The sequence below is a fragment of the Halichoerus grypus genome, chromosome 6, assembly GCF_964656455.1.
Source record: "Halichoerus grypus chromosome 6, mHalGry1.hap1.1, whole genome shotgun sequence".
Taxonomy (NCBI): domain Eukaryota; kingdom Metazoa; phylum Chordata; class Mammalia; order Carnivora; family Phocidae; genus Halichoerus; species Halichoerus grypus.
In genome coordinates, this window is record NC_135717.1 from 151,895,682 (window position 1) to 151,923,099 (window position 27,418).

The 27,418-nt window shown below is 36.8% G+C and overlaps 1 protein-coding gene across 2 annotated transcripts in view; it reads right to left on the reverse strand.

Annotated features, from left to right (window-relative positions):
- Positions 1 to 27,418, reverse strand: part of EEA1 (early endosome antigen 1) — a 127,018-nt gene that overhangs the window by 84,859 nt on the left and 14,741 nt on the right. For both annotated transcript variants that reach the window (XM_078076408.1, XM_078076407.1), the window contains exons 2-3: positions 14,192 to 14,284; positions 722 to 846 (exon numbers count right to left, since the gene is read on the reverse strand). In XM_078076408.1, the coding sequence (XP_077932534.1) occupies positions 722 to 846; positions 14,192 to 14,284 (218 nt within the window). The remainder of the gene's footprint in view (positions 1 to 721; positions 847 to 14,191; positions 14,285 to 27,418) is intronic.

A 27,418-nucleotide genomic window follows, 5' to 3' on the forward strand; every position in this document is an offset into this window, starting at 1 on the left:
GTGACTGTATATTAATATTCTAGTTTTCTCAATTAAAAAAAACGCTTTAGAATTTTACATATAAAATTTTATGTATAACCCTTAGAAAAATAATTATATTCTGAAAGCTCACTGTTTATAAATGGAAAAACGCCTTATCATAGAAATGATATAATCAAGTGCCTGAGCCAGAAACAAAGTATCTCACATTAATTTATCAATAATAAGGATCAATAGCTTCCTACTGCAGTTAGCATAAAATCTGAACTCATTAACAAGGATTATACAATCTGTACAGTATAGTCCCTGCCTTAACACTCTCCTCCTCATGCACCCAGCTCAGGCAACACTGGCTTCTTTCTTTTTTTTTTTTTTAAAGATTTTATTGATTTATTTGACAAAGAGAGACAACAACGAAAGAGGGAACACAAGCAGGGGGAGAGGGAGAGGGAGAAGCAGGCTTCCTGCTGAGCAGGGAGCCCGACGCGGGACTTGATCCCAGGACCCCGGGATCATGACCTGAGCCGAAGGCAGACGCTTAACGACTGAGCCACCCAGGCGCCCCAACACTGGCTTCTTTCTGTCCCTTGAGTCCTGTCAAACCTTCTCACATTCTACTCTCCTTACCTAAGAGTCAGTCTGACAAAGAACGGTGAGCACACTACTCAAAGCCCTAACACAGGAAAGAGATAATATCACATGCATTCATAACAGTATATACTTCAGAGTGATTGTACTGTACCGCTTCAGAGCAAGAGCCTCTCCTCCATGACCTGAGTCATTACCAGCATCATGAACTACCTCATAGTGTTTGAAAAGTTCATCAGCAGATCCAAGGGATTTCATACACTGGGGACATATGAAACCCTATAGAAAGAGGCAGAAAAAGGTTACAAAATTGTGTTTAATACTGTAACAGCAATTTGTACATTATGAAATACAGTCAAATGTTACACCAATGGTGCCATTAGTAGACCGTAATTTATGACGTTAAGCCCAAATTCTGGTATTGTGTAAAGGTACATCACCATCTATTCTGGTTGAAGTTTACAAAACATAAAGAAAGCCCTTACAACCATCTTTTAGGTTGAATAAATGTATGGCTAGAGTACAGAATTCTAATTTGAGAAGTTAGTTCTGATCTAGAAAACTACTTGAGAAGATCCTCCATCATACCCTCTCTCTCTTTCTAGATATACCCCTTAGTAAAATAATATCTGTCCCAATCTATTTCATAGGAATGATAACAAAAAAATTAAAAACATAAAGTATTATGATCAGTGAGGAAAAAGGTAATATAGTAAATAACTTGTAATTACCAGGGAATATCTACAATGATTAAGAAGTATTGTAAATTCCTTGCTAACTTAATCTGATTAATACTGTAAAAGCCTAAAGTTAATAGTCTCATAAAATACTAAATACTTATCAATAATCTCAGAATTATATGGCTATGGCATAGAGGTCCTGCATGAATATTCCCTCAATGGCCTAGTCACTCTGATGCCTGGACACCTCTCACTCTGTACAACTCTACTGACATTTTCAACTACTCCAACTTACCTATGTCCCTGAACACACCATGGTATCCACATTTCTGGGCCTTTGCATATACTGCTTTTTCCCTCCAGCACAATCTTAGTAGCTTGTCAAGTTTCTACATTCACTATAATACACAATACACTGAAGCTTTTCATCCATGTTTCCCTAATGGCTAGTGTAGTATTTTTGAACATATTCTATATTTTCTATATTGATTATTTATTTAATAAAATATGACTAAAATAAAATAAAATAACAACCGGCTGGCTCAAACATTAGAGCATGCAACTCTTGAACTCAGGGTCATGAGTTCAAGCCCCACATTGGGTATGGAGCCTACTTTAAAAATAAATAAATAATAAAAATATGAGTGAACCCGACAGGGCAGAATTTGGCAAAAAAAAAAAAAAAAAAACGGAAGAGGGATGCCTGGGTGGCTCATTAGGTTAAGCGTCTGCCTTCAGCTCAGGTCATGATCCCAGAATCTTGGGATCAAGTCCCACAGCCGGCTCCCTGAGTCAGCTTCTCCCTCTCCCTTTGCCCCTCATCCCTGCTCGTTCTCTCTCCCTCTCTCTCTCAAATAAATAAAAACCTTTATTGGGGCACCTGGGTGGCTCAGTCATTAAGCATCTGCCTTCGGCTCAGGTCATGATCCCAGGGTCCTGGGATTGAGCCCCGCATCAGGTTCCTCGGCAGGAAGCCTGCTTCTCCCTCTCCCACTCCCCCTGCTTGTGTTCCCTCTCTCGCTGTCTCTCTCTCTGTCAAATAAATAAATAAAAAATCTTAAATAAAAATAAAAAATAAAAATCTTTATTAAAAAAAAAAACAGAAGAGCTTTAACAGCTTGCAGATTATAAAACTTTCCAAGGGATAGCCTGAGCGAAGTAATAAATACTCTTAAAAAGTAAAAACTAAAAAATAAATAAAAACTTCTTCGCTGGGTGCTACCCAAACAGCATATCGTCACTTCTCATTTATGTACATTGTGTGGCAAAATCAAGGCTCGTTGAGTACTGGGTATACTGATATGTAGACAAACATTACCAGACAGTGGTATAATACAAGTAGATATAAAGAACTACAGGAACACATGAAAAGAGGAATCCAACTCTGCCTGTGGCAGGAGTTAATGCTTTACAAAAAATACACAGATATACTCATATATATTATGTATATGTGTATATACACGAGACATTGGACACTGGAATTAGGTACTAAAGAATGAGTAGCAGTTACTTATCAGAAATAAAGGCATTCTAACAAAGGTATGGAAAGAGGTTTGAAACACAGTCATGCTGCATTTGGGAAACAGAGGTGTGTCCTGATCACAGAGCCAGAGTGAAGGGCAGGGGCACAGGTAAATGAATTCAAGTACAATGATCTCCTATGAAACTCCTGAAATGAACCAAGATAGTAGTACTAATGATGTACCTTGGGACATCTGAATGATGCCATTAGGCTGCAGAGATACTTGATACTCAGCACTGTCTTTTAAATGAATAAATGTTCCCAGCCTATGTGCTAATCTAGTTGATGTTATGCTCTTTCTTCAAAACCATCTATTATCTACCATCATGTTTCATAATGGCTCCACATTATGCTTAATTTGGCATTCTTATAACTTCTACCCAGTAACTGTTGTAATTAACGTGCCTTTAGTGCAATAGTACATCAACCCCTATACTATTTAGCCTGTCATTTCTCTTTTGCGTCTCAGCTTCTACTAGTAACTAGAAGGCAAATTATAGAATGTTCCTCAGAGAATCCACATACCAATTACACTATTTAATCTTTACAACTTTGGCTTATTGACTACTGTCTCTACTTCCAGATTTTGGCTCTAGATACCTAAGGATTCAAGAAAGCTAATGATCACATTAAGGTATGCCATACCTTCTTAAAGCTTCTAAATATTACCAGGTTAATACTCTAGAAAGAACTGATTTATCCCTAAAGAGAAATTTTTAAGAAATTCAGTAATATATATTTAATTATAGAAATACTTCACCTAAGTGAATTCTCCATATGATTCACCTAAGTGAATTTCCCATGCTTAAATAACACTTTAATTTTGGGACATTTCTGATAAAAATAAATCTTTCTAAAATACATATACTTTCTCATCTTCTTAAATAGATGATATTAAACTATCATTTGATGTCTCATAGGCATAAGTATTCATCACTGAATGGGTGAGTTCTACTCTACTAATTCTAGCCTCTTTAATTTCTGTACCCACATTTTATAGTTTTTTCCTAAACCCTGTTTTGACTTTCCACAATCATTTCTTAAAACTATTCATGTGCTATATCTAATAATGCTAGCCTGATATAGATGGGAAGGATAAAGAAAAAAGTTTATTAAAACCACATCACTCATTTAAAACGATAGTAACATAAGCTCAGAGTGAATATATGAGGAATGCCTCATGAATAGAGTACATGATCTTTGGTTCATGGACCTTGTAATACCAATTCTGGATAGTAAGAGACTGGTTTCTCTATTTTTTCTCAACAAAGTAAACTAGGCCAATAACTTCCACAAAAATGCTGTTAGTAAACAATAAAACACTAAAAACAGCCAGCTACATTTATTTCCCTTAATCATTCCAAATTTCTCACCAACTTCCAAACACAAACATACACACACACACACAAACACAAACACACAGTGTACTTAAGATTAAAAACAGTAAGTCCAAATGACACTACAGACAAAGGGCTGATATCCTAGATCTATAAAGAATTTCTCAAACTCAACACCCAAAAAACAAATAATCAAGTCAAAAAATGGGCAGAAGACATGAACAGACACTTCTGAAAAGGAGACATACAAATGGCTAATTGACACATGAAAAAATGTTCATCATCATTAGCCATCAGGGAAATTCAAATCAAAACCACATTGAGATACCACCTTACACCAGTTAGAATGGCAAAAATTGACAAGGCAAGAAACAACAAATGTTGGACAGGTTGTGGAGAAAGGGGAACCCTCTTACAGCCACTTTGGAAAACAGTGTGGAGTTTCCTCAAAAAATTAAAAATAGAGCTACCCTATGACCCAGCAATTGCACTACTAGGTATTTACCCCAAAGACACAGATGTAGTGAAAAGAAGGGCCATAAGCACCCCAATGTTCATAGCAGCAATGTCTGTAATAGCCAAACTGTGGAAAGAGCCAAGATGCCCTTCAACAGAAGAATGGATTAAAGATGTGGTCCATATATACAATGGAATATTACTCAGCCATCAGAAAGGATGAATACACTTTTACTTCACAAGAATGGGACTGGAGGAGACCATGCTATGTGAAATAAGTCAAACAGAGAAAGTCAATTATCATATGGTTTCACTTATTTGTGGAACATAAGGAATAGCCTGGAGGACATTAGGAGAAGGAAGGGAAAAATGAAGGGGGAGAAGTCGGAGGGGGAGACAAGCCATGAGAGACTATAGACTCTGAGAAACAAACTGAGGGTTTTAGAGGGGAGGGGGGTGGGGGGCTGGGTTAGCCCAGTGATGGGTATTAAGGAGGGCATGTATTGCATGGAGCACGGGGTGTTATACGAAAACAATGAATCATGGAACACCACATCAAAAACTAATGATGTACTGTATGGTGATTAACATAACATAATAAAATAAAATAAAATTTAAAAATAAATAAAAACAGTAAGTCTCTTACTCTTAGATTTCAGTTATTTCTAATCCTTTCTCAGATACACTGCAGCTAAGAATTTACCTTAACTTGATACTTATGGTATACCTGTTATACCAAGTGTTCTTTCAATTAAAAAGAACGTTCTTATTTAAGTGACAAGTAGGTGATATTGGGTCTTTTCATTTGGGTTAACCCATAAAGAAGAAAAGTTCACACAGATGTTCTGAAAGGAAGACAACTGGTAAAATGTTAAGGAGAGCTCTAAGAATCTTTTATACCTTTCTTGCTCGCACCAGTCAGCTAGTTTAACTGGTGTCCTCCTATAATGCACCCATTTTCCCCATCACCCCAGAAAATGTCTGGTTTAACTGTTTCCCAGTGAAGTTTTTCTGGGGTTCCCCTCAACTTAAATCACCACTGCACTCTTTTTGCAAATAGTATTTATCACAGAAATTTCCTGGGGTAGAGATCGTATCTTATTTACCTTTTTATCTCCTTTACTTACCAAAATACATGGTGCATAAGAAATACTCTATTAATATGCTAAATAAGTGAATGTTTGGTGAAATCCTTTTCTTATATATATAATTGCCAGACAGAAAAACAAACGTCTTTTTTTTTTCTTTCTGGGTATAAAAAGTTTCCTTCTTTTGTAGGATTTGCAAAAGAATGGGGGGGAAAGACATGTTTCTTTTTGTTTTTAGAATATTGCAGTAATTTTCAAGAAAACAGATATATCGAGATCATCTAAGAAACTTTTCCCAGCCTGCAAATGGGCAATAGGTCCCCTCACCGGCTTCCACCCTTAGCCTTAGATATACACCACTCCAACACACTACAGAGAAACATTTGGGTGATCCACTATTAATGATGAGTATGTGCCATTCTGTCACCTTCCTCAAATCCAGGGTGTCAAAACAGACTGAAACAATGGTAGATCCAGGTTCTAATGCCCTATATATTCTCAAATAAAGAGAATAACAATTAATATGCAAAGTCCTCTTTCTATATAAGAGTAAAGCATTTTAACCTAAAGCATTTTAAAACATTCATTAGCATTAACTAAACAATAAAGATATAACTTACAGATGTTGAAATCAAGTATCATTCACTTTATATTTCAAATTTCATAGCAAAATTTATACAAAAATATTAACTTAAACTTTTATATTTGTTTACAGATTCACAAAAAGACAGCTGCAGAGAGTAAGAGCAACCAACCCCAGTTCCCAAGAGCCTGTTTTTCTTATTGAACCTTCTTTTAAGCATGCGTAATTAAAGCAATCCATATTCCCTTTGTAGCATAAAAAGTTAAGCAACACCGAGGAAAGGAAAAACAAAGCTATTTTGAGCAACCCATAACCAAGCTGCTAAAGCAAAATATACAGGACCCACAGTAACACTGGAGTCATTAAGAAGTTCCTGTCCTCTTGTTTCATTTTCAGCGTGCACTTGCTGGTAATGCTCTGACAAATCAATAGCAGTTACACATCTTTTCATACATAATGGACAGATGAAACCCTGTGAAATAACAACTTTTAGGAGGATATACATAAAAAGTTATTTATAAATCAAAATAAAGACAACACAATGGGAAAATAATTAATATATCTCTTTTTAGTATATGTAAGGGAAATTTCATGTAGTAACGATATACAAAAGTGAAAGATCTATCCAAAGACTAAAAGGAGCTTCCATCCTTATGCTGGAAATTCCTATTGGTTCAATTTTATTATAGTTACCAGTTGCTTTAGTTGGAATATTACTCTTTTTGTTTAGGACACTTTGTCCTTATTTATCTGAGAGCCATTACTGGCAAGTTAGCTTTTATTTTAGATGAAGAAACGACTGACAGTTACAACAAATAGTTTTATGTGACTTAATATTCTCAACAAAAAAAGTTCTTATAATGAAAGCAATTTTTAATCTTCACCATATTCCACTAGCCTATGATCCCATTTTTGCCCACACCCATAATTCCCAATAGGGGACACTTCCTTCTAAATTCATGAACCAAATAAAACCATTTTAAATCAATCTCCCTAATTTCCTATACCTAACAATATCTATATTTTAAAATGTGGGCTGTCACACTGATCTATGGCTTAAAGTAAATAAAATGAAAACTGTAGTGAAGGACAATAGGTTATAAACGCCTTGAGTTTTTGTGTCAAAAACAGATGTGGATTTGAGATTCAACCAGTGCTGACTATATGACCTTAAGGAAATCGCTTTACTTCACTAAATGTCGATTTCCTCATCTATGAAATGGGGCTAATGTTAGCACCTACTCCTCTAGAGTTATTGTGCAGTGCATAAGAGGCTTAGTGTAGTGCCTGTAAGTGTTCAATAAATATTCTGTCATTAGAGATACGGTTAGAGAGGAAAGAAAATGAAGCCAGGAAAGGCTGAAAGACTAGAAGAAAAGACAGGAATTAAAAACCTGAAATATTCAGCAAGGCCAAAGAAGTAGTAAGAATATGAGAAAGTTTTTGAGAGTGGTAGTGTGGTAAGGAATGGGAACATTTGGTTTTAACATCTCAAGTCAAACTATTCTGCCCAATAATAAGGTGGAAGGTACTGCCATGAACTTGAAAAGCTAGAAAAGAATTAATAAAGATCACCGGCATTGCAAACATTAAGAACTGGGAGGCTAGATGTTCCTTGAGTCCACTCATGTCACTTAGGATAATAGCAAAGGAGACAATGACTATAAAGTCCCAAAGTGGGAGGCAAGGCAGAGTAGCAGTTAAGAGCTAGGCTTGGGCTTGAATCCTAGATTCACACCACTCTTAGTAGCTTATAGGACCTTCAGTTTCCTCATCTGTGAAATGGGGTAACAGTAACACCTTCACAAGGGGGGGGGTCCTCCTGAGAATTAAGTGAGATAATAGATGCAAAGTGTTTATTATAGCATCTGATACAAATAAAACATTCAATGCATGTTAGTTATCATTAATATCATTATTCCTTTTGTTAACAACCTTTAAAGGAGATTACCCAGGGGATGAAAGTGAGGAACATAAATTCTTTTTGTTTTTTCTTTTTACTGATGAAAGAATTATGTTCAGGCAACCACAGTCCAAAGTGCTGGAACTACAGAATAATAATTACTTAAAAGAATGCATTATTGCATTTTTTTACCATGATACCTTTATGCTGCCTCTCACTTTTCTGGTTTCTTCACTGTAAGCTTCCACATACAATCATTTAATCATTCATTCAAAAAGTATGTACTGAGTGTGATTACTGTGTTCCAGCCATTATGCTATGGTGCTAAGATCACAACGGTAAAATAAGGCAAAATCCCATCCTCAGGAAGCTTACAGGCTTCTTGAAAAAGTTATGAAAGAAAATAATTACATTTTAGACCCCACTAATCAGAAAATCCTATTAGAACTTCGAAATGTATTTAGAACCCTAAGACCTCACTGTTACCACTCTGATCCAAGCCACTCCCACACTACACATGGATCACTGCAATAGCCTTCCAACAGTCTCTCTGCTTCTAGCCTTACCCCACTAACAGTTTATTTTCCATACAGCAAGAATGTATCCTATAAAAATGTAAATAAATTTTGTCACTTCCTTAGTCAAAACTCTCCAAGGGCTTCCCATCTCACCAGAAGTAAAAAACCCAAGTCTGTACGAAGGCCTAAAGGCAGGCCTATAAGGCCCTGCATGAGGTAGGCCTGATTACCTCACAGATCCAATCTCTCCTCACTCACTGCACTGGAGCCACACTAGCCTCCCTGCTGCTTTTTCACTCACTAGGAAGGCTCCCACCTCAGAGACTTTCTACTTGTTCCACATTAATAGAAGACAGTTGTTCCAGAAATCCACATGATTCATTTCCTCACTTCCTTCAGTTCTTCCTGAGCTATTCCCTTCTCAAAGAGGTCTTCCCTGACAATCCTATTTGAAATTGCAACCACCCAGAACACTTTCTATGCTTCTTCCCTACTTTATTTTTCTCAATAACACCAACTGTTTCCCTCTGTCCATTTTTAGACATTTTGAGTTTTTTGCCTATTTCCACCTACTAGAATATAAGCTCTACCATGACAAAAATTTTTGACTATTTTACTGACTGCCATATCTCCAGCAAACAGAACAGTGTCTGACAACAATACATATTGGATAAATTAATGAGTCTCAGAATAATAATCATTACCAAAAGGATAGAAAATATAATTCCTCAGAAGCACATGGAAGAAAATTCTATTCCACACGTGAGTCAAGTAAAGTTTACTGAAAAAAGTAATTATCTGTAATGAGACCTAAAGGATAATCTGATGTTAACCAGGCAAAAAAGTAAAAGAGCAGGTAAGGCATGGGGATCAGCATACAGAAGTCCAGAGATAAGAACAAACTTGGGGGGCGCCTGGGTGGCTCAGTCGTTAAGCGTCTGCCTTCGGCTCAGGTCATGATCTCAGGGTCCTGGGATCGAGCCCCGCATCAGGCTCCCCGCTCAGCAGGAAGCCTGCTTCTCCCTCTCCCACTCCCCCTGCTTGTGTTCCCTCTCTCGCTGTGTCTCTCTCTGTCAAATAAATAAAAAAAAAAATCTAAAGAAAAAAAAAAAGAAAAAACTTGGCACACCCTAAAAGCAGGAGTTCTGTATGCCTGGATCAAAGAGCATAAAGAAATACAACACACATATACGGTCAACTGATTTATCACAAAAGGGAAAATTTAATTCAATGGGGAAAGGTAACATTTTCAACAAATGGTACTGAAACAACCATATACAGAACTGGTTTCCATAACCATATGAAAAAAAATGAACCTCAACCACTATCTCATACCATACACAATATTTTAAAATAAATCATAGACTTAAATATATACACTAAAATGATTTTTTTTTTAACATCAGAGGTAAGCATAGTAGAAAGTCTTTGCAATCTTGGGATAGGCAAAAAACATTGTAGAAGGACCCGAAAAGCACTAACCATAAGAGAAAAGGCTGACAAACTGGACTTTAACAAAATTAAAAACTTCTCTTTGAAAGACACCATTAACAAAATGAAAAGCAAGCCACAGACTGAGAAAAAATATACATATCACATATATCTGATTGTGGTGTAAAATCAAAAATTAAGGCCCAATATTATACACCGCTTTGTCAACTGGTGATGGGAGAACTTCAGATGGCCTAACTGCAAGTTCCCTTCCCACTCTGCTCCCACAGACAGCATCCTCTACTCAAACAACCCTCCTCCTGGAGCTCCTGACTGGCTCGGTCCATAGAGCACACGACTCTTGATCTCAGGGTTGTGAGTTCCAGCCCCACGTTAGATGTAGAGATTAGTTAAAAAATAAAATCTTGGGGCGCCTGAGTGGCTCAGTCGTTAAGCGTCTGCCTTCGGCTCAGGTCATGATCCCAAGGTCCTGGGATCGAGCCCCGCATCGGGCTTCCTGCTCAGTGGGAAGCCTGCTTCTCCCTCTCACACTCCCCCTGCTCATGTTCCCTCTCTCACTGTCTCTCTGTCAAATAAATAAATAAAATCTTTAAAAGAAAAAAAATCTTAAAAAAAACAAAAACAAAAAACCCTCCTCTTCACAGAGCCTGCTTATCCCTCAGTAGCAGGTTTCAGTTCCCTGCCAGCCCATAGAATAATTCAAACAAGCCAATCATAATCTCCTACAGGAACCAAGGGGCACCTCACCCTCTTGATAACCATAAACCCTGCCTCTCACAGTCCATGGTTGTTCATTTTGTTCCCAAGTTCAATCCTCATATGGCCCTTCAAGGCATACAGTGTCCTCCTGGGCCATGACTATATGGGACTAACAAACTGCTACTGATTTCAACCTGTCCAGTGTCAGGTTAATTTTATATTCAGCCATCCCTATAAGCCTAAAGACAGGAATCCTTCCTTAACCAATAGGGTAAATAGGAGGCAATCAAAATACTAACAAAGGACTTGTACCCAGATTAGATTAAAAAAAAAAAAAAAAAAACCTCTTACAGTTCAATAATAAAAAAATAAACAATCCAACTTTTAAAATGGTCAGATTTCCAGTTACAGACAAAATGGAATAGATACGCTTTTCCCAATTTCTCCTAAGTACACCTAACATCCCTAGACATTATATATAAAACAAACACAAGAAAATTCTGAAAGCTGACGAGAAGGCAGACCAGCTAAGCATCTCAGGATCCAAGGACTGACACAGTGATAAATACTCCAGGTTTTCTTTTGCCTCATATATTCCAGACTGGATATTGGAGAAGCTGGCAACCTGGAAACTTCAGTGAGCACTTAGAAAAAAAGCCTGCCCTCTCTACCCAAAGGACCAGGAAAATGCAGGTCATCATTGAGTAGTTTCAGTGGGTACTAAGAACGGAACGCAGACTAGAAAGGAATAAAGAGTGAACAAAGATGTTTGCTGCTGGCAATACATTATACTAAATAGTCTGAACAACCGTCCTGATGACAACAACTAAAGAATATAAAAACATGGGGGCCCCTCAGTGGTTCAGTTGGTTAAGTGTCAGACTCTTGATTTTGGCTCAGGTCATGATCTCAGAGTCCTGAGATCCAGCCCCCCACGTCAGGCTAAGCGCTCAGAGGGGAGTCCGCTTGATATTCTCTCTTTCCATCTCCCTCTGCCCCTCCCCCCACTGTGTTCCCTCTCTCTTTTTCAAATAAATAAATCTTTTTAAAAATATTTTTTTAAAGATTTTATTTATTTCAGAGAGAGAATGAGAGAGTGTGAGGTGAGGGGGGAGCTAAAGGGGAAGGGCAGAGGGGGTTGGGAGGCGGATAAGCAGACTCTGCGCTGAGCAAGGAGCCAGACGTGGAGCTCAATCCCAGGAACCTGAGATCACGACCTGAGACCGAGAGTCAGATGCTTAACTGACTGAGCCACCCAGGTGCCCCAATAAATAAATCTTAAAAAAATATATATATATATAAATCATTATTACATTATGTATTATACATATTATATGTTTGGTATAAACTGAACATGTATCCTCAAAACTCTTACATTGAAATCCTAACCCTCAAAGTAATGGTATTAGGAGGTGGGGCTTTGGGGAGGTGATTAGGTCATAAGGGTGGAGCCCTCATGAATGAGATTAGTGCCCTTATAAAAGAAACCTCAGACAGCTCTCTTGCCCCTTCAGCCATATGAGGATGGCCTTCTATAAGCCAGGAAGCAGGCCCTCACCAGAACAGAATCTGCCTTGATCTTGGACTTCCCAGCCTCTAGAGCTCTGAGAAATGTTTGTTGTTTAAGTGACTCAGTCTATAGTACTTTTGTTACAACAGCCCATACTAAGACAATATTATATATATTATTATATATAACAAAATATAAAATATGACATAAATAAACCAAGGTATTGCTTTAACTTCTATTTCTTTAAAGTCATAGAGACCAGGGTGCCTGGGTGGCTCAGTCAGTTAATCACCTGACTCTTGATCTCAGCTCAGGTCTTGATCTCAGGGTAATGAGTTCAAGCCCTAAAAAATAAATTAATTAAAAAAAAAAATAAAGTCCTGCAGACCATATTTCAAATTCCACATAGACAGCTGCTAAGGGGACAAAGTTCAAAGCTAGAATTTGTTCAAAGTGGGATGCCAAACTTAAAGTAAAAGGGAAACAAACCTGAGAGACTGACAGACAGACAGATATCATCCAAGACACCGACAAGTATGTACCCTAGCAGTGGGCATATGAATGCCTAGAGCAGTATTTGTATGCCAATAGGAATAATTCATGACATACGTAAAAACTAAAGTGGCAGGAGGGAGAGAGAATAAGACAAGAATGTGGGCGAGAAGGGAATCCAGAGCACAAGAGAAAGGACTGAAATCTGATAGGAAAAGGGAAATGTCTTCCATGTATTAAAGTAAGAGAATAAAGGTGCAAATAGCTTTGGTATCAAAACGAGGACATTCACCTAATAGCTCCTACTTTCTCAGTGATACAGAAGGTGCCTGAGGGAAGGTGGGATAGGGTAAGACACATGAGACATTTGAGGATAAAGAAGAGAGTAAAACTATATCAGAGAGTAGGAAAATGATGCTAATAAGAAAATACAGCAGGATTACCAGACACTGAGCAGTCTCACTACCCATTGGAGATTTTTTTTTTTTTTTTTTTGTCTAAGGACAACAGTAAAACTTGCTCTTAATAAAGTTCAACTGATACTTTTCTCCTCACTCTCATGGATGGTCTTGTTAGATCTTGTCATGGTTAATATCCATATACATGAAATCAGATGGCCAGAAAGAGACAAAACAGGGAGATGAATGGATAGAGAGACAAATCCAGAAATACCCAAGACAGAGACTCACCAAGAGGTGCAGAAGGGGGGAACACAGTAAAGAGGACTGGGAAGGCAATACAATTGGACCCAGAAAGGGGCAACTGACAGAAACTGTCAGAGCAGAATGTGAGTACGTCAATATCTTAGGGACAATATTATTGGTGGTTTTTATGCTCTTCTCTTTCCTTTTCCCCTTTTTCTATAATGAGCAAATATTGTTTGTTAAAAATTATAATAATAAAGCAACTACTAAGGCTGACTTCTCCAAAAATTTGAGTTCTTTCTTAGATTTATCTACTTTCCCCATTAATTTTTAATCAACTATGAAAGATAAAAGTTCTTACAAAGTTGTAAATGAAGATAACAAATAATGTATAAACTTTATAGATAACCTAATTTTTCATTAGCTCAGCAGTTCATGACAGTGTAAACACTAATTGGTAATTTTTACAAACAGATTTTAAAATCTTCCATAAGTTGAGATGACATTAGCATTGAAGACAAATTAACAATATTAATTTTCAGTCTTAATAAACACTTTCTCAGTCTTACAACTAAACACCAGGATTTTTCTACAAGTGTGATTCAAAAGTCACATTCCAGTTTGTAAGAAGAAAGAGAACCTTTCCTACAAAAGTTTAAATTACTGACCATTACTCCAAACATCTGCTCATTTTCCCTTAAGTAATACCAAATTTTATTGCCAAATTATTATTTCCATACCTCTGAAGAGCTTTCATTATTGACATCCACTGTGTTTATAGGAGCTGCTGATGAATCTAAATCAGAACCTTGAGAGCCAACTCTCCCAGGAGTCTGAAACACAGAGAGAAAAAAAAAATCAAAATAGATATTAACAATATATTCATAAACTATTTAACAACCTAAACAGTAATCAGGGCTAGCCTTACATATAAAAGTAGGTGTCCTTGCAATAAAAATAACAGTAGTAGCAGCTATCCTTTATTGAAGACTGTGCCTAATACTGTGTCAAGATCTCTGTATGCATTCTCTCATTTTTAGTCTTTTTAAATTGATAAAAAGCTTATTTTTGTATATAAAGTGCCTATAGTCTTCAACTCACTTTCACAGAACATCTTATTTAATTATAATGACATCTCTGAGAGAAGCAGGGTACATGTTACCTCTATAGATGAGAAAACAGATTCAAAATGACTAAAAGACTTCTCAAGATTGTGCTGTTAACAAAAATCAGAAAGAACTAAAATGTTGATCTTCTAATTCCTCTTGCCTTGCTCTCTCTACCACACCAACTAAACTACAATAACGTGAGGGTAGCTAAAAAGATCAATACAGCCCATTCATGCCAATCATTACCAATCTGTCTCCAATACTTGATATTCCATCACCAAAAATACATACAGTTTGGAGGGTTAAAGGTCTTTTTCTTTTTCTCTTGCAACATTTATCCTCTAACATTATCATTCATTAATACCTAGGTGTTACCTTAAAGGAACTAAAAATCTAGTAAAACACTGGGCAAGAAGAAAGATTCAGAACACAACAACTAAATAATCCTTAGCAAAAAAGATTTATGGTACATACTATCATTATTTTCACTTCACACAACAGAGAACTGAGGTGTGGAAACTAATTTGCCCAAAATCACATGGCTAATCAATGGGAGAAAGGTTTTTAACTTGAGTAGTCTAGCTCATCATCACTAAACCATACTGCTTCTCCGCTGGACATCTCCGCTGAGATGCACCACCTCAAGCACTCAAGACTGAGAGCAATTCACTGTACTTAACTCAACACGCAAACATCCTATTCATCACTATTAAATATTCAACATAAATGCCAAATAAGGAGGAAATGATACTACTTTGAAATTCATTAATTAAAATGATTATAAAAGCTGCATAGAGGGGCGCCTGGGTGGCTCAGTCAGTTAAGCATCTGCCTTCAGCTCAGATCTTGATCTCAGGGTCTTGGGATAGAGCCCCGCATCAGGCTCCCGCTCAGCAGGAAGTCTGCTTCTCCCTCTCTCTCTGCCGCTCCCCCTACTTATGCTCTTTCTATCTGTCAAATAAATAAAATCTTTAAAAAAGCTGCACAGAAAATGACAAAACATACTCACTATAATTATGTATAAAAACTATTTATATAAGAGATTCAAAGGATATATATCCCAAAATACAAATGATTTCATAGCAAGACACAGTTGTGGATATTTTGGTTTTTAGTTTTTCAGGTTTTGGTTTTGCTCATTTTTTTTTAGAATTCTAGATCCATAGCTCAATTACTTTTACACTGAAATTTTTCTTGTTATTAAAAATAAGAAAAAAAAAAATAAGCAGACCTCTCCAAATTGGATGATCCACATTCCTGTCATACTTTCCCAAAATGTAACCTCCTAAAACTTTGTAAACTTATCCAGAGTATGACTTTATTGTGTTCCTTTAAAATCCATAGAATTCTCATGTTTTAACTCTTCTATCAGCTACCCTCCTCTAAAAAACAAAGCAAGATTCTTTCCCAAAACGGTATGCTTGAGACATGAATTTATAAAAGAAAAGCCAGCTATCTAGATTTGATGATACTCGTGCATCTGGCAAAAAAGGTAGCTCAATGGTGAAAAAGTTAAAGACCCTTTAAATTATATACTTAATATAAAGAATTGTATAAAACTAGAAATTCATTTTTGACCCATCAACATTTCAATAGCTTCACACCACCATGGTTTTTAAAACTAGTGACCCCATCCTCAAAAGCACTGGAAACTAAAGCTGTACCTCCCAAGAATTATATTTTCCCCATTTCCGTATCATTTACTTTTCCAGAGGGCAGGTGGCTTTTCATCTGAGATTTAACTTCCCTGTGAAGTAAGGAATTCAGAGATATATCTACATAATCCTATTACCGCCACCAAAAATACCTTTTCTCAAATTTGCCTAAAATAGTCCTAATAAACAGACCTAAGTAAGCCCAAGAGGCATGAAGAGTAAAGGGAAAAACAAGAGAGAAACTATCGATGCTTTTTCATACTCATATTTTAAACACATTCCCCCTGATTATTGTTAAACTGTCTAATAACTTCTTGTTCTGTTCTTAGGTCGCCAAAATCCCATTATTTTAATGAGAAGTCCAATTACAGTAATGATGATCCTGAAGAAACAATATAAAGCATTCTAACTTTTCTACTTATAAAAGTTTTACTTTGTGGAAACAACAGGATAAGAATAAGAATAATTTCTGCTAGGGGCGCCTGGGTGGCTCAGTCAGTTAAGAGTCTATCTTCAGCTCAGGTCGTGAGCCCAGGGTCCTGGGATGGGGCTCGCCACTCAGCAGCAGGCTTAACAGGGAGCCTGCTTCTCCCTCTCCCTCTGCCACTCCCCCTGCTTGTGCTCTCTTGCTATCTCTCTCTCTCTCTGTGTAATAAATAAATAAAATCTTTAAAAAAAAAAAAGAATATGCTAAAAATTTAAAGTAATAGAGAGACAAGTATCTTCCAAATTATGCTTTTATAGAAAAGTATTACCTAAATTTAGGTATCTTTTACAGTAACCAAAAAGTACGTAACACATCTGTTCATCTCCCATGAAGTATCGAACATTTCTGTAAGGCTCTGGATGTCAAAAGGAATGGGGACAGCATAAGAGAAATAAGGACCGTGCCTTGAGGTAGACTATAACCTGGCTGGAGAAACGAAACTAATGTAAACAAAAGGAGGTAGGAAACAACTTGAAAAAAATTAAATGCTAAATCAAAGAGCTCTGAATGCAAACAGAGAAAAAACAGATCAATGCCGGGCCGCCTGGGCGGCTCAGTCATTAAGCATCTGCCTTCAGCTCAGGTCATGATCCCGGGGTCCTGGGATTGAGCCCCACGTCGGGCTCTCTGCTCAGCGGGAAGCCTGCTTCTCCCTCTCCACTCCCCCTGCTTGTGTTCCCTCTCTTGCTGTGTCTCTGTCAAATAAATAAATAAAATCTTTAAAAAAAAAAAAAAAAGATCAATGTCAGTTCTGATATTTGAAAAAAAAATCCATTCCTTGAAGGAAAAGTTAAATTTACTTCAGTGACAATCATTCAACTAGATGAAATCAAAAAATACACAAAAGCTGAGAATACAGAAATAAGAACACTGTATTTTTTTTAAAGATTTATTTATTTTAGAGAAAGAGAAGGGGGGTGGGGAGACAGGGAGAGAGAATCGCAAGCAGACTCCCCGCTGAGCAGGAAACCCACCATGGGCGCTCAATCTCACAACCCTGAGATCATGACCTGAGCTGAAATCAAGTGTCAAGTGTCGGACGCTCAACTGACCCAGCCACCCAGGCACTCCAATAAGAACACTGTTTTTAAGGAAAATAAATGTGTTGGACAGAAAGTTATACACACACACACACACACAAAACAGGTATTAAATAGGTAAAACTGATAATATAGAATGGGTAGGAGATATAAAACATTGAAATATGCCATGGTAAACAGAGAATGGCCACAACTCCAGTCCAGATAGCTTTTGCAGTTAACATAGACACCAAGCTGCCTCAGTTCCAAAGATCAATAACAGTTAAAGAATTTTTAAATATTAAAGAGGTAGAACCATGTTCAAAAACAAGATAAGTATCTCAGTAGACAAAAAATAAAACAGAAACACACAGAGTATAGAGTATAGAGTTCTGGGACCTAAAATAGGTAGAGGCAACCAAATTCTTACAGGATAATGGGGACCAAGATGCCCTACATGTTTTAGGCATCAAGAAGCCTGGCCCACTACAGGAACTCAGAAAGTTGAGCAAAGCTCCTGCCCTTGCCATGAACAGAAAATTTTTCAAAGGGTGTAAATTCCACCAAGCCCTGTATCTGGGCTTGATGTCTGATCAAAACTTTTATAGGCAGGGATGAATAGGCATTCTAAGCAAAGCATTATTTATGAAAGTGAAAAATTATAAGTAATCTGTATGTTCAAAACAAAGAAATGGTTAACTAAATTATGACATACCCACTCAGCAAATTTGACAATTAAAACCTTAACAATTAAAAATATGAGGTTTATAAGAAAAATGATAATGCATGTGATATAATGCTGAGTTTGTAAGAGACAAAGTACAAAGTTTGGATATATTATGACTTTGATTATATAAAAATATAAACACAAAGAAATTGAAAGGTCATATAAAACTGATGAGTTTTATGTTAGGGCTATTTTTGTTGTTGTTACTATTTTTTCCCTATGTAATTAAAAGGATAATGGGGCACCTGGGTGGCCCAGCTGGTTAAGTATCTGACTCTTGATCTCAGTTCAGGTCATGATCTCAGAGTCGTGAGATCAAGGCCCATGATGGGCTCCCTGCTCAGTGGGGAGTCTGCTTGAGATTCTCTCTCTCCCTCTCCCTCTGCCCCTCCCCTCACTCTCTCCCTCTCTAAAATAATCTTTTTTTAAATTAATTAATTAATTAAAAGGACGAGATTTGTATTGATGGATTTTGTTAAGCACCAACCCACCTCCCCCAAAAAATATTTCATTAGTTTTGTCATACTATTAAATTTCTCAAATTTTAAAAAAATTAAATTTAAAAAAATATCTGGGGTTGCAAAAAGATCCAGATAATTATAATCAAACACCCATCACTAATGTTTAGTTGCTTTGGCCAAAGAGATCAATATTTAAAAATATGGGGGGAAAGTTTATATACTTCAACCAAGTAAGATAGAGGCCTGCAATATATAGGCTACCCTAAATTATTGGTAGTATAAAAACAGATTTCTACTACCAAAAATTATAAGATCAATATAAAACAGCATTAATCTCTGCAAAAACTGCTACAGAAGAATTAAATACAGGTTTTTGATGAAAGAACAGAACTGCATTGGAGAAAGAAAAAGTTATCATTGTTTACTGTATGCAATACCTTGGAAGAAAGTGTCACTTTCCTAGAAGTTTTAATATGAAGTTTCTTTGAAATACATATTTGATTTCAGACCAGTCGCTTATGGAATGCAATTTAAATAATCTATGTGAAAATTATAATTGCACTGCTGTAATACAAAGCAACCAGCAGCTGTATCTTCCAATTGTGACTAAAAATCTTTATCTAATAGCAAAGAAAAACAGAATCAAAACCAGCATCTAGTAGCACATAAGAAACAACTTTTTTTTCTTATTTTTTTAAGATTTTATTTATTTATTTGACAGAGAGAGAGTGAACACACAAGCAGGGGGAGCAGCAGGGGGAGAGAGAGAAGCAGGCTTTCCGCTGAGCAGGGAGCCCGATGCAGGGCTCGATCTCAGGACCCCGGGATCATGACCTGAGCCAAAGGCAGAGGCTTAACTGACTGAGCCACCCAGGTGCCCTGAAACAACTATTTTTTAGATGAATAACAAAAGTTTCCCTAATATCTGGTGATATGCCAAGTCAGAGTTTCCAAACTCTCAATATACTCTCCCCACCCCACCAGCTCTACCTTTGATTTTACTCTAAGATCAAGCAGGAAGAGAGCAAAAATTTCATTGGTAAAATAAATCAGGTTCACAATCTAATTCCTACTAAAGATAAAGAACCTCACCTCTAAATCCTACCCACCTGCAAAGCACTAAAACTGACTAAAATTTTAAGTAGAACAGTCTTTGCACGTAGAAGAGACGTAATAAATGTTTAATAAGCAAATGTGGAGCCCACACCACTCTAGCTAAAACTAGGTAAAAAAGAAGGCAAACCAGCAAAAGCTGAGTTAATAATAGATTAATCTACAGAAAAAGTTGAGTTGACTAAAAATAAATGTTTGCTTTTGCAAAAATATTTGAAGAAACATTGCTATAGGATACTATACACACTTCATACTTAGCAAAATTAGTTCTGAAACTGGAAAGGATACTAGTATTAGAAATTAAATGACAGACAACCTCAAAATCTTGGGGATTTATGAGACATCTAGAAAAATTTCTTATAAAATGTAACTTTCAGCATTGATTGTGTTACTCTGTTTCACCCTCCGTCTACCATAAAAACAAATTAGGAAGATCTTCGCAAATTCAAAGTTTGAAAAGCCAGCTGCAAACATGCACACCACCTTGACAAGGGTGCTTTAAATACATTATCTGATCCTTGTGCTGTAATTGGATAACCAAATTATATCTTAGGTCCCTCACTACTATTCCTATTACTATATCCTTAAAAATATTTTTTTAATTTCATGGAAAGCATTCCAAGGCTTCACAGGGAGTTTTCAGGCTCAACCTCTTAGTTTACCATATACTCTCTAGGTGGTATCATCTACTCCCTTAATTTTAATTACCCCCAGTGCTAACAAAAAATAAAGCTCTAGGGGCGCCTGGGTGGCTCAGTCAGTTGAGCATCTGACTCTTGATTTCGGTTCAGGTCATGATCTCAGGGCCATGAGATTGAGCCCCACATCGGGCTCCATGTTAGGCATGGAGCCTGCTTAAGATTCTCTCTCTCCCTCTCCCCCCGCTTCCCCCACCCCTGCTCATGCTCTCTCTCTCTCAAAAAAACCTGTAAATCTAATCCAGATCTCTGCTGAACTTCAAATTCGTATTTTCCTGTCCCATAAATATTTCTACCTGAATGCCTTGAAAGCACCCCAAAGCTAGTTTATTCAAAACCAAATTATCTTTTTTGATAAACCTATCACCCATCTGCATTCTCTACCTCAAATAACAGAAACATCACACACCCATCTTGCCTAAATCCAAAGCCTTATTACTCTTAACTTCTCTCTTCCTTAACCTTCATATCCAATCATCTACATAAATTCTGAATCTATCCTTTCTCCATCTCCTTTGCCATTACTTTAGTTCAAGGTGCCATCATCTCTCACCTAGACTATAAAAGAGATCTAATTTAGCACTCTATATTTCTATACCCACATTTCCAAGTGCTTTCTAATTGCTTTCCCTAAACACCTCAAATGAATCATATCCAAAAATCAAACCCTTCATTTATTTCAACCCTTTACCATCCCAGAGGAAAAGTTTTCTTTTCCTCCTATGTTCTCTACCTTAGTTAATAATAATCCTTTTATTTAAAACCTCAGTTAAAATCTAACTGAACTGGAATAGAAATTTGTACACCAATGTTCATAGCAGCATTATTCACAATAGCTAAAAGATGGAAACACCCCAATGTTCACTGATGGGTAAATGGATAAACAAAATGTGGTATACACATACAATGGAGTATTACCAACATTTAAAAGGAAGGAAATTCTAATACATGCTACGTACAATATGGATAAACCTAGGAAGACAGGTTTTATGCTAAGTGAAATAAGCCAGACACAAATGGACTAGTATGTATGGCTTCATTTATATGAGGTACCTATAATAACCAAATTCATACAGACAGAAGTAGAATAGTAGTTACCAGAGGCTAGAAGGTACAGGAAATAAGAAGTTATTGTTGAATGGTACAGTTTCAGTGTGGGATGATGAAACCTAGAGACAGTTCTGATGGATGCACAAAAATATGAATGTATGTAATGCCACTGAACTGTACATTTTAAAATGGAAAATTTTATACTCTGGTTTCTCTTCAGATCACATAATTTTTTTTTTTTTTTGCTTTTAAAATGGCAAATTTTATGTCACCACAATTTTCAAAATTTAAAAACTTTTTAAAAAACCTAACTGAATCTCAAGTTGGTGTTAAACCAACCACCTAGAAAATAATTATTTCAAGTGATTTAAGAACTACATAGGGGGTGCCTGGGTGGCTCAGTCGGTTAAGCGTCTGTCTGCCTTCAGCTCAGGTCATGATCCCAGGGTCCTGGGATCGAGCCCCGCATCAGGCTCCCTGCTCAGCGGGGAGTCTGCCCCTCTCCCTGCTCATGCCCTCTCTCTCTCTCTCTCTCTGAAATAAATAAAATATTTTTTAAAAAGTACATAGACTTAGTGAGATATAGCATAAGGACAAAAATAACTGCTTTTAAAAAAACAGTAAAATTCATTCAGTAGTCTTATAAATGGTAATATTAGTACTATTACGTTGAAGCTATTTATATATATTTTCAGGAAAAAAACCTATGTTAATGTTAGGAACCAAGATATTCAGTATCAGACAAAACACATACAAACTCATAGTAAAAACCATTTCATACTCTTAAATTTGAATTCATGTTTTGTTTTGCCATATATAAAGGGATAGAAATACTTCCTAGTTCTTATCACTTAAAAGCTTAAAAGCAGTGACAACCCAGAAGCAATGAGCACCTTTAGTGCCCAAACAATTTTATCTAAATCGCATTCCCCACTGAAAGGAACCAGGGCTTTTTGGAGAAATGGCTGATTTCAGCCTGAAGGAGAAATATTACAAGATGAACCTGGGACATACTGTTGTGCCAAAAGCAAAGAAGCTAGCAAACACTAATCAGGTCCTGTCAAAATGACAAGTCACTTTGAAGGCACTTCCATTAGCTAAAGCTGGGGCAATTTGCACATCAAAAAATCCCACTGACTTCAACTGATTGAAACCTACTAAACATATATAAATCTGTGAGTTCATAAAATATATTTAAAAATCCACAAGTTCTCTTTCTTCAAGGACAGAAAAAGTCAAAAGACAAGCAAGGCTCATTCATCACTGCTAGAGTATGTACCAACTCTTATTCTAAAAATTTGCAATTAAAGAAAAAGATTTAAGCATTTACTCTGCCCTTCCAGTATGCGCTGAAATTCATGGCAACCAAACAGCCCACTTGATGTTGAAAGTTCTTCACAGAAAAATGTCAGTTAATGTATGCAGAAGGAATGAAAGATTTAGAAAATCACCATTTTGCAACTGTTGATAAAATCAGTCTTCCCAACTTAAAAGACATAAAACCTTTCCTGAATCTCCCCCTTCAAATAAGAAATCTTTCTGTCCTACAAACTGAGGGTTCTAGAGGGGAGGGGGGTGGGAGGATGGGTTAGCCTGGTGATGGGTATTGAGGAGGGCGCGTTCTGCATGGAGCACTGGGTGTTATGCACAAACAATGAATCATGGAACACTATATCTAAAACTAATGATGTAATGTATGGGGATTAACATAACAATTAAAAAATTTAAAAAAAAAAAGAAATCTTTCTGTCCTTTAAATTATATCAGGTCTCTTATTTATACTCTTGCAACACTTAATCATAATATAAGGAAGAAGAAAGTGATGTCTGTGTTAAATTGTTTCAGTAATGACCCTCAATGAATCTCCCCTATGTTTTAATGCTCTTGTAATTTTCTGTGTAATCCTCTCCACATGGGCTTTGGACTGGCCATGAGACTTGACATGGCTAATGGTAGAGTAGCAAATGAGATACAAGCAGAGACCTGCAAAGTGCTTGCACAATGGGATTTGCTCTCTTATTGATGGAGACTCTTCTGCTACAATATAAGCCCAGGCTAGCCTTAGACTTATGTGGCCCAACGAATATAATCAGCAAGCTGAGTAAGTACCTTAGACTGTCCATTCCAATCAAACTGACAAATAACCCCAGCTATATGAGTAACTTCAAGAGAGTCCACCAGAAGAACCACTCAGCCAAGCCTAACCCAAACTGCTGATCCACAAAATCTACAGCAAACAAAATGGTGGTTGTTTTAAGTCAAAGCCAAAGTTTGGGGATGGTTTATTATGCAATAGATACAATTAGATATAGTAGATGCAATGTGGTATCTTCTCCACAAAAAAGAAAAGGAACCTTTTTGAGGCTGGGAACCCTAAACAGAATGAGGTATTCACCACAATTCCTAGTAAGGACACAATAAAAGTGTCCACCTGAATTTAAAGGGACACACAATAGTTTTAACACATTAAAAAAAAGGATTAATGTAACTACTCCATTACATCATTCTGTTTTCCATCTTTTCTTTTTTAACTGTTTAAGTTAAACAAGAAACTGGAAGACTAAATGACAACTGCCAATCTAGTTTTCAGGGTATTTGAGTAAAATCAAGATGTTTTTATTCAATGACAATAGGCATTGGTGGAAAGAATACTGGAAAACCAACCCTCTCATACATGGTTAGTGGGAGTATAATTAAATGCAAAAAATGTACATACTCTCTGATTTTGTGCTCAGGAAATTACTCAGTGGTACCACCTATATATGTACAAGCATGTTCACTGCAGTATTGTTTATAATAGCAAAACTGGAAACAAAACTAAATGTCCTTCAACAGGGGAATAGTTAAATTTTGATAATCCATAGAATATAATATAGCTATTAAAAATAAACAAATAATAAAAGAAGTAGTTCTGGGGCACCTGGGTGGCTCAGTCATTTAAGTGTCCAACTCTTGATTTTGGCTCAGGTCATGATCTTAGAGTCGTTGACATCGAGCACCACATAGGGCTCCACACTGGGCATGAAGCCTGCTTAAGATTCTCTCTCTCCCTCTCCTTCTGAGCCTCTACCCCCCCACCCCGCCTGCCCGCTCGCAGGCACTCACTCTCTATCAAAAAAAAAAAGAAGTTCTGAAAGTGGAGATACTTACAGATCTCCGAACTATACTAAGTGAAAGTGAAAAAAATTCAAACTCATATGAAGAATGATCGTATTTTTATAATATTAATGGATATATGCATCAGAAAATTGTGGAAAAACACAAAGAAACTATCAGCAATGATTACTGGAGAAGGGACCTTCTACTTTTCATTTTATACCTTCTGTACTCCTAATTCTAACTCCTGACTGTCAGTCTCAAACTTCATATAAAATTTGACTCTTAAGTCCTGCCTGCTTGCTCTAAATCTTCAACCTTGAAAATGGTCACTAATACTCTTCATTCTAATCTTCATAACAATTCTACCACCTTTAAACTTGTCTCATAATTCATTTTTGCTAATTACTTTTTTTTTGTCCTCAGAATTCCTTCTTATTTCTCTGCCCTTTTAAAACTGAATATATCCTGGGGCGCTGAGGTGGCTCAGTTGTTAAGCGTCTGCCTTCGGCTCAGGTCACGGTCCCAGGGTCCTGGGATCCAGCCCAGCATTGGGCTCCCTGCTCTGCGGGAAGCCTGCTTCTCCCTCTCCCACTCCCCCCTCTCTCGCGTTCTCTCTCTCTCTGCTGAATAAATTAAAATATATACATATAAAAAAATTGAATATATCCTGATCCATATTAAATCCTGAAGTAGAAGGCTTACTCAGATTTTTGCAATAATATGACTTAGAAAACTTACAGTATACCAAATAACACCACAGATGCTTCTCTATCCATCATACAACTATATACAATAATAGTACGCTTCTTGGGCACCTGGCTGGCACAACAGGTAGAGTGTGCAACTCTTGATCTCCGAGTCCTGAGTTCAAGCCCCACACTGGGTAGGGTTACTTAAAATAAATAAATAGATAGATAGATAGATAGACAGACAGACAGACAGATAAATTTGCCAATATATCACAGTTAACTCTAACTCATTTATATTAGCTTTCAGCTGAGAACAATCCCCATTTTCTGAAATGTGAGCAATTCCATCTAACCTAGAGCCATCCTACAACTTTAATGAGCAAGCAAATACAGTCACCCATGTTGTTAAATTATTGATACTAAATTGAGTGCAATCCCTATTCAAGTTGTCTTTCCAAGTGGCTTCTAAGAGGCTATGCCTCCTGTTGCATCTAATTCCAACACTCTCCAAAATTTCTCAAGTGCTAACACACAACATACTTCTGCATCGTAAGTCTTTCCTGCTAACCCACTGACACACAATACTACACAATGCCAAAGAAGGGGTCAGAAGCATATTCTTACCGAATGCAACTGGCTCTTGTTTTCAGCAGGGTCTGTCAAGTGTTCCAAACACAAAAGTCCACCTAAATCTAGGAAGAGTGATTCAGAATATAGAAGGTGGAGTCACACAGACTTGCATTCAACTTCCAGTTTACCCACTTAGAAGTCTTGCAGATTTATTAACTTCTCTAAGCCCAAATTCCCATTTGTAAAGTGGAACTAACAATGTCAGCCTCACAGAACTGTTGTAAGGATTAAATGAAATAATACATTTAAAATGTTTAAACCAGTGCCTAGCATTTGATAATATACTATAAATAACAGTCACTCATAACATTAAGACTTGAATCAAACTTTAAAAGTTGGAGAGCATCTCAAAAATTATGTTCCAATTGTATCACTTCATAGACGATGAAACTAAGCCCTAGAAAGTATAACTGGCTTACCTGACACCACTCTGCTATCTAATGGTAAAGTTGCAATTAAAACTTAGGTTTCCCAGGTCCCAATTCAATATTCTCTCTACTAACCAAAATATTTCTTGGTCATCTGTCTGGTACCCATCAAGACAATTTCTCTAATCTCAATTTCTTCAATGATAAATTATAGGGACGGATCATGGATCATGATCATGGATCCTTCTAACTCTAAAATTCTCATTCTATGATTCATTTGGGTCCTAAACTGGCTACCTTAAAAGCATGTCCATAGAAATAGTCAACTATATTTCCAATCTCTATATATACTTTGCTTTCTTATGGCCATGTTCAAAACTCTAAAACTTTTATCAGTTATTAATGGTTACATGAAAGTAATTTACCTCTCAAAAGAAACCAAAAAAAAAAAAAGAAAGAAAAGAAAAAGGCAGCCAAGTCAATAAGAAATTGAGATTATTAAAACTAATTATAGATAAGTTATTAGTAACTAAATTGGCTTTGTAGACATCACACAAGTCAATATTAAGCAAAAGAGTAAAAGTTTTTTTAATATTTAACATATTTTAAAAATATCTAACATAGGGACGCCTGGGTAGCTCAGTTGGTTAAGCATCTGCCTTTGGCTCAGGTCATGATCCCAGGGTCCTGGGATCGAGTCCCGCATCAGGCTCCTTGCTCAGCAGGGAGCCTGCTTCTCCTTTTGCCTGCAGCTCCCCCTGCTTGTATGTGCACGCTCGCTCTCACTCTCCCCCTCTCTCTGACAAATAAATAAATAAATCTTTAAAAAAAACTAACATATAATTAAAATTGAGCTACATAT